Source organism: Pipistrellus hanaki (genome assembly GCF_964339955.1).
Source record: "Pipistrellus hanaki genome assembly, chromosome: 10".
NCBI lineage: Eukaryota > Metazoa > Chordata > Mammalia > Chiroptera > Vespertilionidae > Pipistrellus > Pipistrellus hanaki.
In genome coordinates, this window is record NC_140512.1 from 38,963,251 (window position 1) to 38,982,958 (window position 19,708).

At 37.0% G+C, this 19,708-nt stretch overlaps 1 protein-coding gene across 9 annotated transcripts in view; it reads left to right on the forward strand.

The window, feature by feature from the left end:
* Positions 1-19,708, forward strand: part of HDAC9 (histone deacetylase 9) — an 814,141-nt gene that overhangs the window by 433,855 nt on the left and 360,578 nt on the right. For all 9 annotated transcript variants that reach the window (XM_084896713.1, XM_084896717.1, XM_084896714.1 and 6 more), the window contains one exon: positions 15,892-16,133. In XM_084896713.1, coding sequence (XP_084752839.1) covers positions 15,892-16,133 — 242 coding nt within the window. The remainder of the gene's footprint in view (positions 1-15,891; positions 16,134-19,708) is intronic.

Here is a 19,708-nt window from a genome sequence, read left to right on the forward strand (position 1 = left end):
TCTGGCCCTTGGCTTTGACTAAATCCTGCATCCTGCCAAATTTACCTTGAGAGGAATAAACCCGACAGAACGGCCCACATAAATCTAACGGAGACATGCCTAACAGGGCAGGCAGAATTTCCTCGCTGACTTAAGAAATCACAGGGGGTCCGTTCCCCCCACCCCCAAGGACCCAGGCAGGGAGAGGAAACCTGAATGCATCCTGTACAAGTGCATTTCTCAAAGGGTAAAGCACAATTGCGTCTGTTTTTTTCTTCTTTCTTGTTTCTTTTAACATATTTCTTTCTTTTGTTCCTGAGGTTTATAAATTCCAAAGCATTAATTTAAAACATTTTTTTTTTTTAAATAGAACTTAACATTTTATATAACAAATGAGTTCTCAAGCTGCTGAATGTTTTCTGCTGGTCTGATCTAAGTTATAATATGAATTCTGTGGAAAATAAAATTGATACTGTTGGATTCAGAATGCCTTTGCTAAGCTCTATGATTAGCCGTGTATTTCCTATGATCTTGGGTTACATTAATTTAAAATTACATTAATATCTGGAAGAACATTTGGGTAACTATTTTTTCCCCATTAGTTTTTTTTTTCTTTTCTTTCTTACAATGCCTAAATACTAGGGCTATTTTGTTTGAGGCACCAAATTTCTTTAGTGGTTTGGCTACAGATCTATCACTAGGGTATAATAGCCAACCTTGTAGTAGTATTATTGTAGCTTTGAGGTACATGTGATGTTTCTTTAAAACCTCAGGTTTTTAAATATTCAATATGAACCAAATCAACCCACACATTATTAACAAAAATTTTACCATGTTGCATAAATACAATATCCTGTAATTTCCAAACATTCCTTTCTTAAGGTCATTCAAATATTGCTTTCCATAAGATGTACGGGCCTGTTGAGTATACATATCATTTTTATATATTACTTATGTTGTTTATATGTAACTATACTTACATTTAATATATATGGAATTGTAAACAATTGCTATACAGATGGGAGCAGCTTGTTTACTTTCTTTATTTGAAGAGTTTTAATTGAGCAAATGTTTATTCTAGATATAGCTTCATGCAGAGTATGTTACCTCTGCCTCATGGAAAAGAGATAAATTAGAAGGACAGCACACCAGAATCTTTTAGTATGGAATATGATATAGTGACTTTGATTTAACAATATTAATGTTTATCATGATTTTAAATTAAGAAAACTAAAAAAGTAACACTTAAAAATAATGTCTCTGCCCTTGGGAAATTATCATTAGCCTGTCCAGTACTCCTTATCCTCACCTGTAAAATAGGAATGATGATACTGTTGTTGTATCAAATGAAAAAAATCCATGCCAAAAAAGTGGTATCTACTACTCAGTACAGATTGCTTATTTTAAAATGTCATAGTTCTTTCTTATATTTTTGTCTTCCAGCTTACTGCTCAATGCAAAGAACTAGCAACAGTCTAAAATTAATATATCAATCCAATGAAAAACAGAGTTTCTTAATATGACTTTTTCTTATCAGCATAAATTTGTTTCATAATTATGTTTTATTTTGGCTGCAATAAACCATGTTATTTTTTAACCTTCTACATGAAACCAGTGGGGTAGAAATTAGAGAAGTGGCTTGGAAATTTGATAATCACAGGGAAGTAGCATATCTATATATTTAAAAGGCTAATATGCTTGCTGTCTGTCCGACCAGTAGCTATTCTGCACACTGACCACCAGGGAGCAGATGCTCAACACCGGAGCTGCTGAGCTGCAGTGATTTGGTGGCAGCAGTTTTCGGGTGACACACCCCGAAATCAGAGAGGAGGGAGCCCAATTCTTTGCGGGGCCATGCAATTCCACCTTTGGCCGTGGGTTATGTTGTTGCTGAGGTACTGTCGGCCTCGAATCTGGTTTACTGCACACTTGTGTTTGAGTTCCACACCCTGTACAACAGCAACTTTGCAGAGTGCCTCTCGCACTCTGCGACCCTTTGGGCGGGGGGGGGGGGGGGGGGGGGATGTCAGAGAGCTGGTTTCTGCCTGATCCTCGCAGGCCAGGCTGAGGAACCCCACCTGCTGGAGGGACCCCATTCATTCCACAGACACCCTCCAGCCACAGCTCCACCCCAGGTGAGGCGAGCCAGGGAGGGACTGCAGGAGGTTGCTTCCAGGACCTGTCTGGCCTGCCTCTCCCAGTCCCGCCTCACAGGCCACCTTCTAATTAATTTACTTCCAATGTGCACAGATCCATGCACTGGGTCACTAGTATGAGAATAAAATTGGCCATAGTTTTCCCTGCAGTAAGGTTTGGCAGACTTTTTCTGTCAGGGGCTGATAGTGCATATTTTATACTTTGCAGGTTATACTACCTGCCTCTGACACACCTCAGCTCTGACTTTGTAGTGCAAAGGCACCTTTGAACAATACTGTGTTCTAATAAAACTTTATGAACACTGACATTTGAATTTCATATAATTTTTACATCATAGAATGTTTTTATTGTTATTTTAAAAATATGTTTAAATTTACTTCAGAGACGAAAGGAGAGGGAGAGAGATAGAAATACCAATGATGAAAGAGAATCACTGATTGGCTGACTCCTGCATGCCCCACACTGGGGATTGAGCCAGCAACCCAAGCATGTGCCCTGACCAGGAATGGAACCTAGACCTCCTGGTTCATAGGTTGACACTCAATCTCTGAGCCACACTGGTTCAGCAACTTTTATTTATTTTTTAATCTTTTAGTAATGTGTAAATCAAAGCCCTGGTCAGGTAGCTCTGTTGGTTAGAGTGATATCTTGATAAACTAAGGTGGCAGGTTTGATCCCAGGTTAGGGCACATACAAGAATCAACAATGAATGAATAAATAAGCACAATGACAAAATGATCGATATCTCTCTCTCTCTTTTTTTTTCTCTCTCTCCCCTTCCCTCCCCTTTCCTTTCTCTCTCCCCTTACCCCCTCATTACCTCTCTCTAAAATATATATTTTTTAAAGAATGTATACATCATTCTTAGGTAGCAGGTAGGAAAAAGAAAGTGAGACTAGATTTGGCCTGTGAGCTATACTTTGCTGACCTCTGCTCTGCAGAGTTCAGTTCCCTTTTAATACTTTAAATAACTTCTCATACTTTTGTTTGCACAAATGGTTCCACTTCAAATTATAGAGTGATCATCTCAAAGCTATGCTTAAAATATTGAGAAGCATTCTGTAATGCTGACAGTTCTCTGAATACAGGCTGTTTCTATAAAGAGATACTATGAGTTCTACCAGAAATAGACATTTTAATGACAGTCTAATTAAAGAGTAGCCAAAGAGAAAAATATATTACATTTTCTTATGCCAAATTATGACTATCTTTAATTAATGCACAGATATAGACACATCCATTCCTATTTATTTATATATATTTAAAAATTAGATTTTTTCTGACAACTTCATTTTCTTCTTTGAGGTAAACCCTCCCACTTACCTAATCAACTGAGCCTTAATGGCTAGTGATCATCTCTCATAATGAACAGGGAATTATGAACCAAAAATAGAAAGCTCTGAAATAAGAAAAAAAACAGAACACCAAAGTCTATCCTGTCAAATCCTTTTTCATATTGTCAGAAAACAGCTGCTTCTTCCATCTTGTTACTATTTCCTTTCTTCAATTAAAAAGTAAACTAAAAATGTATGAACAATACATTCAAAGCCCATTAACACTGTTGACAGTTCATTGTGATTGGGGCTCTCTACCTCTGATTCACTCTAGTGGCATTTAGTTAATCAAGCACTGACAATGACTTTATTATTAGGCAGTCTTTACCTGTGTGTTAAGAGATTCAGATTGGAGAGTTAGATGAATCTAATGAATTGTGTAGATACTACTAGAGCTAATAGAAAAGGGTAAAGTACCAAATGTTCAATTCCTAAATAGAGTTGTTTTTAAAAAGAGCATTGAAACACACATGCTAAGAAAGACGCTTTGAATTCACCTGAAAATACACAACTGTCTCAAAATATGCAGAAATATGTTCTATTACACATCTCTCTCTGGAACATATTGGCAGTTACAAGTAATGCTTCTCTTTACCTCCAAAAATAAAAAATGTGTGATATTATCTTAACAAAAATCTTCAGTTTCAGTTATATCGAGGAATATCCTAACATGAACTTATTATATGGATCTCAAGAAGAATAAGAGTGCAGTAGCTAAGATCATGGACTCTATGGCTAGAGGACATGTGTTCTGATTTCTGTTGGACCACTTAGTGGTTTAAGGACCTTGACCAAGTTCCTCAGTGGCCTCCATTGTCCTCATCTGAGCATGAGGATCCTAATTGTGTCTACCCCATAGGTTACCAGAGAGTACAACCTCCTGGTGTTGTCAGGAAGTATAAATAAATGATTATTTATTATAAAGCTTCAGAACAGTGTTAGCCCATAATAACTGAAGTATTGATGTTGGCTCCATGATTTAAGTGAAAAGTACTGTCTGGATGAACTGATATTATGGTATTGGTCTTTTTTTTTTTTTTTTTTTTAAATACAGGTTTAGAAAGCCAAATTTAGAATTGACATAGGGAAGTCACATTTCATTTAAATGCTCAAGCTCCAAAAACTTCCCATAATTCCAGGCCTGCTGCATCATTATTGTAAAACTCACATATCCAGAGCTCTTGCTGACAAAGGATAAGTGGGTATTTCTACTTCTGAGCAAAAGTGGTGCCACCATGTGGCAGTAATGTAAACATAGGTGCCAATGCGTTTGCCGGGCTCTGTTTGAAATTGTGCAACATTAGATGAATTTTTATTTCTTAACATTTGCCTTCTCCCCCCAATTGTATGTATGAAGGGAAACTTTATTAATGTTTTCCAATTCAAAAATTCCAAAGTCCCATAATTCCAACGAAACAGTAATGCATTGTTCTTTGGAACAATAGTAATGTAATTTGCCTCACATTTGAATTTGGCAGCTAACTCTCCATTGCAGCTAGAACAATGATTTTCAAACTGGATTCCATGGCGTCTGGATTCCCAGGGAAAGGAGCCAGCGAGCAAGTGAGTGGGCGGGACAACAGTTCCCCTTTCACAGTTTCACTGGCGATGGTTTCATAAGTAGGGACTGTTCATAAGATTTGACTTGAAGAAAGTGTCTAGCTGTTTCAAGAAATGCTTTGCTTTTTAAAAAGCCAGTGCAATCCTATATCAGGAGGTTGTAGTGGGACTTTAAGACTTTTTGTTTTGTAGTAAAGATGCCGTCCCAACTTAGGAGACAAGTGAAATCTGGAAAATAAAGAAGAAGAAAAAGTGCATTGTCTGAGGTCCTATTCCCATTCTGCAGAACTGCAGGGTCGAGGGCAGCAAAGGAAAAGAATGAAAAGAGAAGGACAGGGAAGCTCAGTGTATGGCATTCTGGCCCTTTTCTCTGTCTACTTCCCTCAACCTTTCCACATATGCCATTGTCTTGAATACATTAAGCAGTAAAGCTTTCAGAGAGTATTGGAATACTTTCTTAGTGGCTAACGGTAATTTGTTCTTGCTGGCAGGAACCAAGAGCCAATAATTGCTCTCTCTCTCTCTCTTTTTTTTTCAATTGAAACAGCACATTTATACACTTCCACAAACACTGTTTTCTGATAGAAAACTGGTAACATATTCTTTGAAAAAAAGTTCATTTGCAGAATAAACAAATATGATTTGTTTAGAGAGTGTTGTTAGAAGGGGTATCTGCTGAGGAGGTCATTTATTCAACTGATATTTATTAAACTTATTAAGTTTATGTTAAGTGTCAGATGATGGACAAAATTCTGAGGATAGAAAGTAATCCCCTGCCTAAATATTCAGTTTTCATAATTGCAAATAGTAGTAATCTAATATTTGTCTGTAACCTAGGAGAACTATAAATTATAGTAAAAAGACAGTTTGTCTCACCTTCATTGTCATTCTTAGAGGTGTAATTTTGCTCTAAATCCTAGGTCAAAAGTTGTTATATATGGCTAAATAAATAACTTTTTAAGATTAATACCCATATTTACTATTTTAAAACACTAAGAAGTTTTACATCTACTAAAACTTCATTGACAGGTACCATTGTATCAGATTACATTTTCATCTCCAATTACAAAATAATGTGAATTAGGTTTTTAGCTCCTATTACCTTGAAGTCACATAAATTGGCTTGATTTTGTTTCCATGCTGCGAGAAGCTCAATGAAGCTTTTACCTGGTTCTCAAACAGTAAGAAACTAGCAAACACTGCAATACTTGAGACCTAAGTGGGTATTACAAATGAGTTGGCAGTTCATGTTTGTGTTATGGTTTGTTATGACTGCTTAATTCAAAAGCATATTTGCAGAGAGGGAATTTGAATTAAGTAAATCAAAATAGTAAGGCTTTGATTAAAAAGTTAGCTTGCTCTAACTTAAATGTTGATATTTCAAGGCCTACTGATATTTTAGTCATTTGTGGTTATTTTTGTTTCCTGTTCAGACTCCTGGGAAATAAGAGAATAGTAAATCAAAGCCCACATTGCTTCTTCCATTTATTTTCTTTTCACTTATGCCATGTATTAGTGCACTTTAAAGAAACTGAAGACATGTATAACTTTAACAGAATCACTTTGAGGGAGAATTGTATTTCTGGACTAATCAATTTAAATAATTCTTGTTATAAAAATTATACTTTTCCTGTTTGAGGACTTACAAATTCTTTTTATTTTATGGTGATGCACTCATAAATATTAATAGTGGAAAGTCAGCTAAGAATAGTTGTATTACTAAAGTGAAATTTTGGCAGCATTGTCATCAAACTGAGGCTGTATTACTTGTTTTTCCATTTCCCATTTTGTATGTTAGGCACATTTAAATATATTAGTTTACTTTATTTCATAAAAGAAATGTGCCTTCCAAGACTGAAATGATATTACACATTTCAGTGAAGAACTTTCAATAAAAAGTGCTTCAGTGTTTAAAAAACAAAACAATTACTAGTTATTGTAGATAAAATATTAAAGAATTTTGATTAAATAACTTTATGAGGATGTATTCTTTTTTATTTACATTTAGTAATTTATTCCCTCATTTTCAAATTGTAAATTTTTAAAAAATTGCTAGCTTGCAGCATATGAGTTCTGGTGTAATTTTCTTTCTTATTTACTTACTATTGATTTTAAGGAAAGAGAGAGAAACATTTATTTGTTGTTCCACTTACTTATGCATTCATTATTGATTCTTGTATGTGCCCTGCCCAGTGACTGAACCAGCAATCTTGGTGTATCAGGGCAATGCTATCTGGCCAAGACCATCTAATTTTCTAATAATCTATCATGGGGGAAAGCATTCTACTGAGGCATTCTATTGACTGTCATTTATTCATGTATTCCTTCATTCATTCCAGGTGTACACTCTGGCATTACTGTTTTTATACTGTACTAGGTATGGAAACTATAGTCATGGAACTTAAAATAATGGTGAAGGGAGGCAGTTAAACAAATGTTAGGGGAAATAATTGCAAAATATTAGAGGAAAATGCAATAGGATTCAGAAAGACATTCCTCATCGAGTCATTTTTAGCTAAGATGTGAAGGATAAGTAAGAAACAGTCTAGAAAAAAAAATGGGGTGATGTTGTATTTTAGGATGAGAGAAAATGCATGAGGAATCTCTGAGGTGTGGGGGAGCATGGTGTGTTTAAGAAGCTGAGAAATCAGTGTGACTCAAGTGAAGGGACAGTAGATGGTGTTGAGGCCAGAAAGATAACCAGGAAGCCCAGTGTAGGGACAGGCCAGCATGTGAACTAGGGAGGTCCCACTGATGGGTTTTAGCCAGGAAAGTGCCTGAGCACTGACTACTTTTGCGAAACAGGCAGTGGTGGTAGACAGATCTTGATGAGTTAAAATAATATTTGAATAAGAGTAGGAGTAAAAGAATATATATTTGAATAAGACCAAGAGTAGAAGATATAATTTCTATCAAGTGAGTAAGGATAATAAAAGGGAGGGAGGGAAGTCAAATATCGCCTCCATGTTCTCCTCTGTCTGCAGTAATTGAAACCAGAGGCTCCAGAGAAAGGGCAGCATGAATGGAGAGTGCCAGGAGTAGTGATACATATTGGTCGCAAATTTGGAATAGTTGCTTAGTCAGGACACAGAATTGTCACAATAGAGGAAGTAAATGCAGTACAGGGAATGGAGGAGATCACTGTGGAGGGTCCCGGAAAGAAAATCGAAGCAGCCCATGTGGGATCGGGAGCACCAACCTCACTGCCCTGAATGTTTCATGCTTTCTGCACAGAGTCACGGGTTGATCTTCTGCATCAGAGTTTGAGGTTTTTTTTTTTAAATCGGTTCCTTCCTTGTTGACTGAAAACTGTTTTTGCATGTAATGGGGCTTTATCAATATTTGTTGAATAAAGGAGTGAATTAAGAAATAGGTCAATCTGATGATATTATAAAAAACAATGACTTAAATATTGTAGATACATACAGTGCTGACCAGTCTTGATCCATTCTTTAAAAGATATAATAGTTAAGTTATGAGGCAAAGGACAAGAGGCACAAGATACAAACCGGCACCAGGCACATCCTGTCCTCAGTTGGATTTATGATATAACCAACACCACCTGAAGAATAAGTATATAGATAAAATTACAAAACTGTATTTTTTTTTTTTTTTTTGGATCCACATCAGTGTTAGGAAAGGGGTGGAGAGGGGGTAGCAGGATTTCAAGAAATATCAAGGTGATTTCAATTAATTTAAATCAACTTCATGGAGTTGAAGGGAGAAACAGACTTACCTTGTTGATTTCCCAAAGCCCGTGGTTCTATCTGAAAAACTCTCTCCAGCAATCAGCATAACCAATGATGAGGAAGTAATAATGAAACCGGAGTGAGGGACGCTACACATCCCCTGTGACGGGGCCAGAGCAAACTTTAAGATTCTTCGAGGTGGATTGACATCCCACATTTAAAGTAGTATGGTTAGCCCTCAGACTAGAATGTGCTTCTTAGGGATCTTCTTCCACCCAGCTCCCTAGACCTCTCCAGTTTCTGCTCAAGGAGGCTCACAGTGAAGACTGTGCTTTTGTTGACTGAGCAGTGATCAGCACAATTGTATGTAGGGGTGTCGAACTCAATCAGAGAAGGGGCCAAAATCTAAAATCCAGCCTAAATCGCGGGCCCAATGGTTTACTGAACAGTCATAAACTGACAATGTCATAAACTGACAGCGGAGTGCAGTGATGACAGCGCGGTGCGGGCCACATTGCAAGGCCTGGCGGGCTGGATTTGGCCCTCGGGCCTTGTGTTTGACACATGTGGAGAGGCATCCCTAGAGTTCCATACACAGACAGTATCCAGATGACTTCATAATTGGTGGTGTCACTTGGTTATTCTTTATTGGTGCTGGTTTGGCTGGAAAGTAAAGAAACACAGGACAGGGCAGGGAATACTATATACAGAAGATGACAACCTCTCTGCACTGCCTGACAAGCTAGCATCAGGTCATTCATACTGAGTGGAGTTTCAGAGATCATTAGGGTACATGCTGACAAATTTTAGTAGAACTAGCCTTCCCTGGCAAAACTTGGCAAAAAGAAACAAGTAGAAAAAGATTAATGAAAGATGTCTACACTTGCTGAAGTTTTACATGATATCCTGCCGAATATGCCACGTAGCCTAATTGTTATTGTAGGCTACACTCTGAGGAAGCCCGGGTTACATGTATCTGAGGCAGTCCGTCCACATTCTTTTTTTTAATGTATTTTTAATTGATTTCAGAAAGGAAGGAAGAGGGAGAGAAGCATCAATGATGAGAGAGAATCATTGGTCGGCTGCCTCCTGCACACCCCCTATTGGAGATGGAGCCCACAACCCAGTCATTTGTCCTAACCAGAATCGAACATTCGATCCTTCAGTCCACAGGCAGATGCTTTATCCACTGAGCCACGCTGGCTAGGGCTCATCCACATTCTGAACTACCCATATGACTACATAGTTGATTGGACAAAGTTAAAGCAGAAAGCATCACAGTGGGCAGCCTTTTCTGGTGGGCAGTGAGCAGGCCCCAGCAGTTTCAGAGGAAGCAGAAGGGATGATCAGAGCAACATTTGTTTCTCCCCAGATCCAGAATGTGTAGTGCCTCTGTCCTCATGCCCGTGGCCTTGGACAGCCATTTCCTTGGTATCAGGAACCTAATTTCCATACAGTCTGGCTCTGAGCAGTGCTGGGGATGCCATGCCCCACGCTGTAGCTGCTCTAACTCTGCATAACTGAGGTAGAGAAACATGGTTCCAGTTTTTATGCATTTTTTTGAGTTTCAATTTTTAACTAAGTTGACACCTACAAATTGGTGGTGAGATTGTGCCTATGGCATTTTGTGTGTGTGTGTGTTTGTGTGTACGTGTGTGTGTGTGTGTGTGTGTGTGTGTGTGTGTGTGTGTGAAAACCTGGATTATTTTCCCCCTCTGCTGCTTTGAGATCTCATTTCAGAGGAGCAACATGAATAGTCTTCAGTAACAGTTGGGATAGTTGTATTATAAATGGTCAACATTGTGCGTTCTTAGAATTTTTCCATCTATGTGGTTTGACAGTTGTTCATGAAAAACATTAATAAAATGGAAGGGTTCCTGATTATAAGTCAGCCGAATAAAAGATCCCTGCTTTGAAACACAGGAAAATTCTTCCTACTTACCTGTGCCACAAATATAATACCAGCATCGAAAGTGAAATTGTAAGAAACACTCTGAAGCTACTACCCAGTTTCCCCGAAAATAAGACAGTTTCTTATATTAATGTTTTCTCCCAAAGTTGCGCTGTCTTATTTTCAGGGGATGTCTTATGTTTCCATGCGCTAGGTCTTATTTCTGGAGGATGTCTTATTTTCGGGGAAACACGGTAGATGACCCTCAGTCCTCTGAATTAGCCTCTTGAACAGCTGTGGCATTTACAAGAAAAGCATTTGTCACCAAGATTTCATTATGGCTGCACATGTATGTGTGCTGCTTAAATAAATGTAATTGTTATAAACATCTGTATGGTCTGAGATTTTTATTTTGAAACGGAAGCCTTTTGTCTCCATGGTTATTCAAAACTAAAAGCTTTTAAAAAGGATTGCATGAAATCAATAACAAAGTGCTGAACCAAAGAACTAGCAAAGAACAATTGAAAGGACACTGAAGAAGGAATGACCAGGACTTTGTAAAGCAGTATTTAAAACTAGTTAACATCCAATGTGGAAATGCTCTGAATGGAGATTTGGTATTAGGATAATTACATATAATGTAACACGTTGGTGTGTATTTGAACTGTCAGACAAACTGGGTAAGTTCAAATGAAGTTACAAGGTCTTGCGATCTGTTAAGAAAACACGATTCATTTCTAAGTAACGCTAACAATAATATTTGTTGTCATCAGCTTCTTTCTAATTTATGTATCACTGGCCACCTGTTCTAAGTAATTTGTAAGGCATTGGCATGTTCCTAGACAAGCAATGTGTGAGCAGGGATGATTCCGTGTTCCCACTGTTAAAATTGGTGGTTAATTTTTCCTTGGAAGTTGATTATTTCTAATTATGATAATGCGGCAGCTGCGGACAGTGGCCTTTCTTTCGCATTCTGGGGTATGAAAGGGACTGAAACTTGTGAAAACTCAGTCCTGGCATTGCGTTACTGTTATTGCTCCTGGGGAGGCTTATTAGCCTGTCATAGAAGACAGGAAAAATCCATCATCCCTTTTGGGATACGATGAGCCTTTGTCACCCACAGTGCAATTAATGTTAAAAATAGAAAGAATGGCTATGATATGATTATGATTAGCCAGAGATGAGCTATTGTCCAAGTAGCAGGCACTAATCCAGCAGGCCAAAGATGACCTATACAGCACCATCAGTTTGCTGATTGCCATTTCTCTCCGAGTTTGATGAAATATTCATGCCTTAGCTCTCCTCTCTGCAAGCACTATTGATTTCTTGTATAAACGCTGCTATATTTAGTCTAGACAAATGGAATGTGGATTGCTGCTGAATAAATTGGATGAAAGACTGGGATCTTGCCTGCCGCTTTCTCTCAGTCTTGGGCAATTATTTATAATCAAGAGTAGTTTTTGTAAGTTGAGGGTGATTTTTCACAATTTAGTGATTAGTCTCTGAACAAAGGCAAGCAGTTAGGCACAATCATTTCTGTTGGGATAGCAGGTTAAGAAGTCAAATTACCCTTTGAGGTTTACAATAGCTGTTTTTAGAGAATTCTGGTACATTTTTTTCCTTATCTTTTTTTGTGGGAAGGGGAGGGGGATGATTTTTTTAGGGGTTCGATGTTTATCATTCATAGGTAGTAAGAATACCAGAAAGAAGAGACCACAGGGTCTCTTGAAATTTTTCATTCACTGGATAGGGTTAAATTCTGATTTTTGTTTATTGGCATTTTCATGGAAAAAACTGGAGGCTGCAGTTTGGCCTTTTTCATGTAAAAATGAAATATATCATTAACATCCTTTGCTTTTGGTTGGAATTATGCCAACTCTATAAATTAATGCTCCAGATCTCATGTTACTCCAGTGCCTGAAAGGAAAGTTCCACATTGGACTCCGCATTTAGAGATCTGATGGGCCATCATCTTCATTTAGTTTCAAACTTGGCTCGTTTTTAATAGCTTTCATTTCACATAGATCATGATTTAAAAGACATTGTCTACCAAACTATGGCCTCTTAATGAGTCATTTACCATTTTCATTAAAGTAGTGTAGCCATCAACATAAACTTCTGATCAATACATTGGGGGAGGGGGAGGCAGGGATAACCAGTGTTTGCAACCTGAGACTGACACCGTCCCCACTCCCATCCCCACTCACAGGTGCTCACACATGCCTGTGAGCACACTAATCAAAAGATAAGCAAGGACATGCATATTTCTTTAGATCTGCAGCTTAACTTCTGTAGATGGGATTTCTATTTGGCTTTCCCAACTCTGAAAATAGCTCTTAAATCGCATGGAATATTAACTTTGTGGTTCCCAACCTGGAATGTGGAAAACTACCTCCAGTAGTGGTCAGAGCATTAGATGCCATTTGGAAGAACATAGAAAAGTAGAATGGGGAGAAAAAGTATTCATATTTTCACCCCTACTACAACCATCTTCTACACTGCATTTCACCAGTCTTTGCTGTTAGAATTCAGAGAGTAATATAATTAAAGCCCCAGTAGATGTGATATGCTCTGTGAGGGTTGGGATTTTTGTCTTTTTTGTTTTACTAGTAAACCCCAACATCTGCAATAATGTCTGGCAATTTATAGTTCTCAATAATATTGACTAAATAAAATTCTATTTATTTAGTGTAAAGAGATATCATAGGGTATACTTCACTTTTATTACTGTGGATTTTTTTTTATTTAATGCTATAACAACATTTTTCATGTTCCTATAAACATTTTTAATGACTGCATGTTTCTACACTTAATGGATATGACATATTTTCCTTGGACATTTCCTTGTAGTTGGCGATTTTAATGAAAACAATAGCACTTCAATAAACAGCATTGAACTGTTTCTTCCTGTTAGTATTATCTTCTTAAGATAGATTCCTAGAGTTGGCAAACCTGAATCAAATGGCAGAAATATTTAATATACATTAACAAATTGTGTTTTTTTTTCAGAAGTTGTAAACCAATTGGCAGTGTCTTTTATAATTTATAGTTGTCTAGTTTGTTGTATGCTTACAATGGGACAGAACACACACATATACACCAACCATATGTCTGATATTTAATAATTAGAAAGTGATGCCTTATTTTGACTTAAAAGTTGCCTTGCTTTTCTAGGGAAGGTGACATTTTTGAGTTGCTTATCTAGATTCCCATGGTATCTTTTTTCATTCCCTAGAAGTTTTGGTGTTTTTATTTTCTAATATGTAACAAATCATATACAATTTTATTTTTATACTTGCTCCTAATATTTTTGTTTTGTGACTACACAGTGTTGATTGTTTATTTTACTATACAGGAAATTACCATTTTTATGTAAATGAAGAAACTAAAAGCATTTATTGGGAGATGTGTAATGTTGTAAGTCTTTTAGTGAATTACCCAATTTAATCGTTTTAACAACTCTGTGTTATTCTTGGCTGTAATTATCTCCATTGTACATATGAGGAAACTGAGGCCTAGAGAACTTATGGTCACAGTTAGGATGGGAATACGAATTTAGATTTTTTAGATCAGAGGTTGAAAATAAGCAGCCTGCATGTTACAGTTTACTTATAGAAGCTTTTTTGTTTTTCTTTTCTTGTTCCCATAATGTTAAAATATTTTATTTTTATTTATTTATTTTAAGTATATTTTATTTTAGAGAGAAAGGGAAAGTGAGAGAAAGAGATAGAAACATCAATGATGAGAGAGAATCATTAATCGGCTGCCTTTTGCATGCCCTCTACTAGGGATCAAGCCCGCAACCTGGGCATGTGTCCTTGATTGGAATCAAACCTAGGACCCTTCAGTCCCCAGGCAAATGCTCTATCCAATGAGCCAAATCAGCTAGGGATAAGTTATTTTTAACTGAATTCTCTCTGCTCTGGATATGTATTAACTGGCTTTTTTCCCCACAAGTAATTAATTGGGTCTCAGTAGTGGCTGACCACTTTAGCAAAGACATGCAGTTCAGTTGGCCTACATTCTCCCTCCAAAATCCCTATTATTTTCATCTACATCTGTTTTATTCAATTACATACTTTTCTTGATTCCTGTGGCCAAAGGTCATATTCAAAATATTTAACAACCAGTTTGGCATATACACTGACTAATTAGGATGGATGCCAGCCATGAGCAGCTGGCATATCTGCATATCTGCCCTGTCTGAGCCCCTATGCTTATCCCACTCCTGGGAGTTATCTCATAGAAGTATGCTAAGAATTTTATACACATTATTTATAAATTTTTATAAATCTAAATATCTATAGTTATTTTCAGATTATTCAATCTTTCTTCATCTCATTACTTGATTGAATATTTGTTCTAAGCATCCTAAAAAATTACTATGCCTTATTTACTTTAGGAATAAGATGATTACCATATAAATCATCACCATTTAAAAACCAGCACAGAGACCAGTCAGTGTGTGTCAGTGGTGGAGCATCGACCTGTGAACCAGGAGGTCACAGTTCAATTCCTGGTCAGGGCACATGCCCAGGTTGTGAGCTTGATCCCCAAGTGGGGTGTGCAAGAGGCAGCAGATCAATAATTATCTTTCCCCATCTCCCTTCCTCTCTGAAACCAATAAAAATATATTTTAAAAAATAAATAAAAACCAGCATAGAGAAGCTTGGCTGCTTTCATTCCTTCATGGCTGGCCTTGGCTTCCTTGCCAAGGTTGATTTAACGACTCTGCTCACCATGTCCCACATGATTCAGCATGCAGATTAGTGTTTTTCTTCAGTGGATCCAATAGCCCAACATTATGTAAAAAGCTTTAACTTAGATTTTATCTTCAGACTCTAGTTACAAACAAACATGTCTGCAAACATTCAAGCTTGGTTGTGCTAGATGTTCTCTATTAAAACATGACTTCCTTTCCTCAGTAGAGTTGCATTTTGGGTCCTAAGTTAACTTGACCTTTGTAAGTGATCCAGGAGAATACGTTTTATGAACGACATAGATGCCTTTAAATAATTGGAATCATCTCTTTGAAAAGGGGAAATGTGGACGATTCAAGGCAGAGTACCAATAACTGGGGGGAAATTAGCAGATGGTACATATTATCAAAATTGACATACAAAAGACCTGTTATCATCTTTGGGGGAAAAATAAAAAGACTAGATTTGTTGGTGTAAATTTTGTTGCACGGGTATAGTGTCTTCCTTTTTGTCTATGTTCAACGCTGATTTGGACACAGACACATCTCTTATCATCCTTTCCTTTCTCCCCGCTTCTCCAGTGGATGTAAAGTCAGAGGTTCCTGTGGGCCTGGAGCCCATCTCCCCTTTAGACCTGCGGACAGACCTCAGGATGATGATGCCCGTGGTGGACCCTGTCGTCCGGGAAAAGCAGCTGCAGCAGGAGCTACTCCTCATCCAGCAACAGCAGCAGATCCAGAAGCAGCTCCTGATTGCCGAATTTCAGAAGCAGCATGAGAACTTGACCCGGCAACACCAGGCCCAGCTTCAGGAGCACATCAAGGTAGCAAATGTATCCCTGCCTCTGACCTTTGCACTCAGGGGGTTCTGGGTGGAAGAAGGAGCACTGAGGGGATGGTTCCCTGTTGTTTACACATGCCAGTAGGGCTTGGAGGAAATGGTGGGCGCACTGGGGGAAACCTTGGTAAGTGCTAGGAAGGCTAATTAAACATCTGCTTTGTTTCTTAAAGGGGACTCTACCACTATTCATCCTTCAGTGTACAGCATAAATAGTAGGGGATAGTAGCCTCCCACCCTTTTTAAAAATTCTCTATTGCATGATTTTGTACATTTGCCTCATCTATTCTCCACCAGTAAGAATCATTAGCCTCAGAAGGCTCATTTTATATATTTATAAAGAATCTGCTTATATTATTTATCAGAAAGGATAACTCAGTCACTTATGTTCCCTCTAATGTTTCTTATGAAAAAGACCTTATACTGTATACATTAGAAACAGTAACATAAAAAGCTCAAGAGAATTTTATGAAGAAACTGATACAAATATTTTCAGTATTTTTGAGTCTAATGGACTACAGATTATAATTTATTGAAAGCGTGTCGGCAGTTGTAGACAATTTCAGACTCAAGTTGTTTAAATTATTCTAAGAGGAGAAATAGGTCCATGTCCCATAATTTTTTATGATGGGTTATTTTCTTATCAGGTTATTTTAAATGTCTATGTACCTATTTCTTCCCTTTTATCTTCAGGAATAAGTATTACTTTAGCTTTGTTTATAAAATGTTTTTCAACTTCTTGATAAAGACATTAAAAAAAAAAACCTATTTTGGTCTGATTGAATAGAGGTCTCATTTGAATGTATTATGACAGAACTCTACAGCAGCAAGTATTTATAATAAAATATTCATATTATGTTCAATTCCTTCAAAGTGACTTAAATATGTTATTTTATTAATATGATCAATTATAGTTGCTCAACCTATTACTCACATATCAAATAACAGCACATTTCAATGGAGTTAATATAGATAACTACATTAATATTATACTATTTTACCACATTAATATTACAGTGTCTTGAAAGGTTAAAATGCTCTCTTCTTTCTTGGGTCCCTTATTTTATAGGATATTTCCTTAAACTGAAAGGTCTATTTTATTTATTTTCCAAAATAACATTCTTCAACATATAATATAAGCCATAATAAAGGTTGTTTTTTTTTTACCAGTGAGCTTTACTAAATGAATTATTGCAATTTATTGATCTACAGGATAGTTTAAGATTAAGAGAGAGGATTTTGTTTGGGGTCTCATATGGAATCAGTCATTCATAGCTATATTTTGTAATAATAGGACCTTCATTTAGTTTATAGACTTATTTTTTAATGACTCTGAAGCATTATGACTTAACCTTTGAAACAATAATAGGAACAATGATGTTTAGATCTCCTTCATCATTTGAGGCACATTCAGATGGCAATCATGATGAGTAAAATGTATGGTTTTTGCCATCGTTTAAGGTTTAGGTAATTGTGTGGTTCATTCTGCTCTGATAGGTGAGTCATGTTGCCTAAGTACAGGGCAATACTGATAAGTTCCGCCTACTTCAGTTACTTGTTTCCATTCATGTTGGATGTCTTTTGTAATTGTAAACATGAATATAACATTTTAAACAAATTTATTGTTTCAGTTTACTCAAAAACCAATAGTAGCAAGTATGTAATTAATTGTTGCTTTGACCCAAGCAAAGCAATATGGTAGGTTTACTGACACCTGGAAAATATTAGAAAGAAGAGGCTCTTGGGAGAAAAAGTGACTCTGAGGTAGCTAAAGGAAAATTTAACTTAAAAATTATTTTCCAAGACAACAAGTTGTTTTCTCAGAAACTGAAGGCAGACATACAATTTTACATTTAAGAAGTTTTTTGCTTTTGAAAATTGTTATTGTTTTCCATTTATTTATGGGTAAAGCTAAAAGTTGATGATTTTAGCGTTCGTTTTGATTTGATTTTAATGAGGAAGACATTTATGAGGCTTTTTAAAAATTATATATATATATATTTTTTATTGATTATGGTCTCACATAATTGTCCTTATCCCCCATTCCCATCCCAAACCCCTCCCTAGATATGCCCCCCCCCCCCCCCCCGTTGTCCATGGCCACTGGCTAGGCCCATATGTATGCACACAAGTCCTTTGGTTGATCTCTTCCCCTTACCCCCATCCCCCCTTACTTTCCCTCTGAGGTTTGAGAGTCTGATCGAGGCTTTCTTTATGTTAGCACTTGAGTCCATGGCTTCTATAATAAATATCTGCTGAGTTAGATGCTATTATCCCATTTTTCTACCTAGTAAATGGAGGCAGAGAGAAATATTCTTTACCTGCCCAGGGCCACACAAACAGTGGCTCATGTTGTCCAATATTTGTAGTCCTGCCTTGTTTGTCTTCAAAGCTGTTTCCATCATGTCTGTCCCCTGGACCAAAACTTCCAAAACTGGAGGGATGACATTTTATTTCTGTTTTGTTTTGTTTTTTCTTCAGCCCTATTCCTACAGTCTTCAATAATAAATGGTGGCTATGGAAATTAAATTTAGAGCCTTTCTAGATTCCTAAAATAGATTAAATTTCAGTTCTATTGAGGTTTGGGTGAAGAACTGAATCTATTTAATCAATCCTAATATCTGTACAGAATTAATATTCAAGGCAGAATTTTAGCAAAGTTCTGAGTTTTTCCGTTACAACAAAATATCTAAAAACACACAATAAAGCATGGGTATAGCAAAGCCAAGATGACAAAGATTTAATACAAAGAGTACCCAGAAATGCTTCTGACCCCATCTTTCTTGTATGGGTGATGCTATCATAATTTAACACATTGCCTAACGCTGCCATTCCACAAAGTGCTTTTTATTTTTATTCTGTTACTTCTGATCATACATTTCATGGCTTTGAGTCACTCCCTGATATAAACAGCATATATCTTCACGGATATTGAGAGTTAAAAATCGTGATAATAATTAAAAGTAGTATGGTTCAAACTTACAGACTAAATTTCATGTCCGTTATGGGCATGATGTGTGAGGGCAGTTATTTCTCTGTCTTATATAAGAGGAACCAAGGCTCTGTGTAGTTTAGTAACTTGCCTAGATTGTGTATCTGGTAACGTCAGCATCTAAGTAGAACTCACAGTCCTTACTTATTCCTCAGTGGGCATGTTTCCTATTATTCTTAGATATCAAATTCTCACTCTGAGGGAAAGCTGACATCTTGCAACAGTTATTAAGGATGCTTCCTATTCATGTGATTCATTGTTTGGAAACGAAATCAAGGGATGCCGGCAAGCAAACCACAGTGCATTAAAGTGCAGTTTCATGGAAGTGATTTCTTCCTGATCAGCCTCTCTCATCTGAAGATGTTTGTGTGCTCGGTCTGCTGCTGTTATGAGAAAAGAGCCTGTGGTGAACAATAGGTTGCATTAATCCATTGAGAACCTTCTCTGTAAGGTTTTGAATTTCTTAACACTGATTCATTTCAGGTATACAAAATTAACTCATTTCTCATCGTTCTATTCAGTTAATATTCATTCTATTTCCTGGGTTAGGAATGGAAGATTTCAGTTGT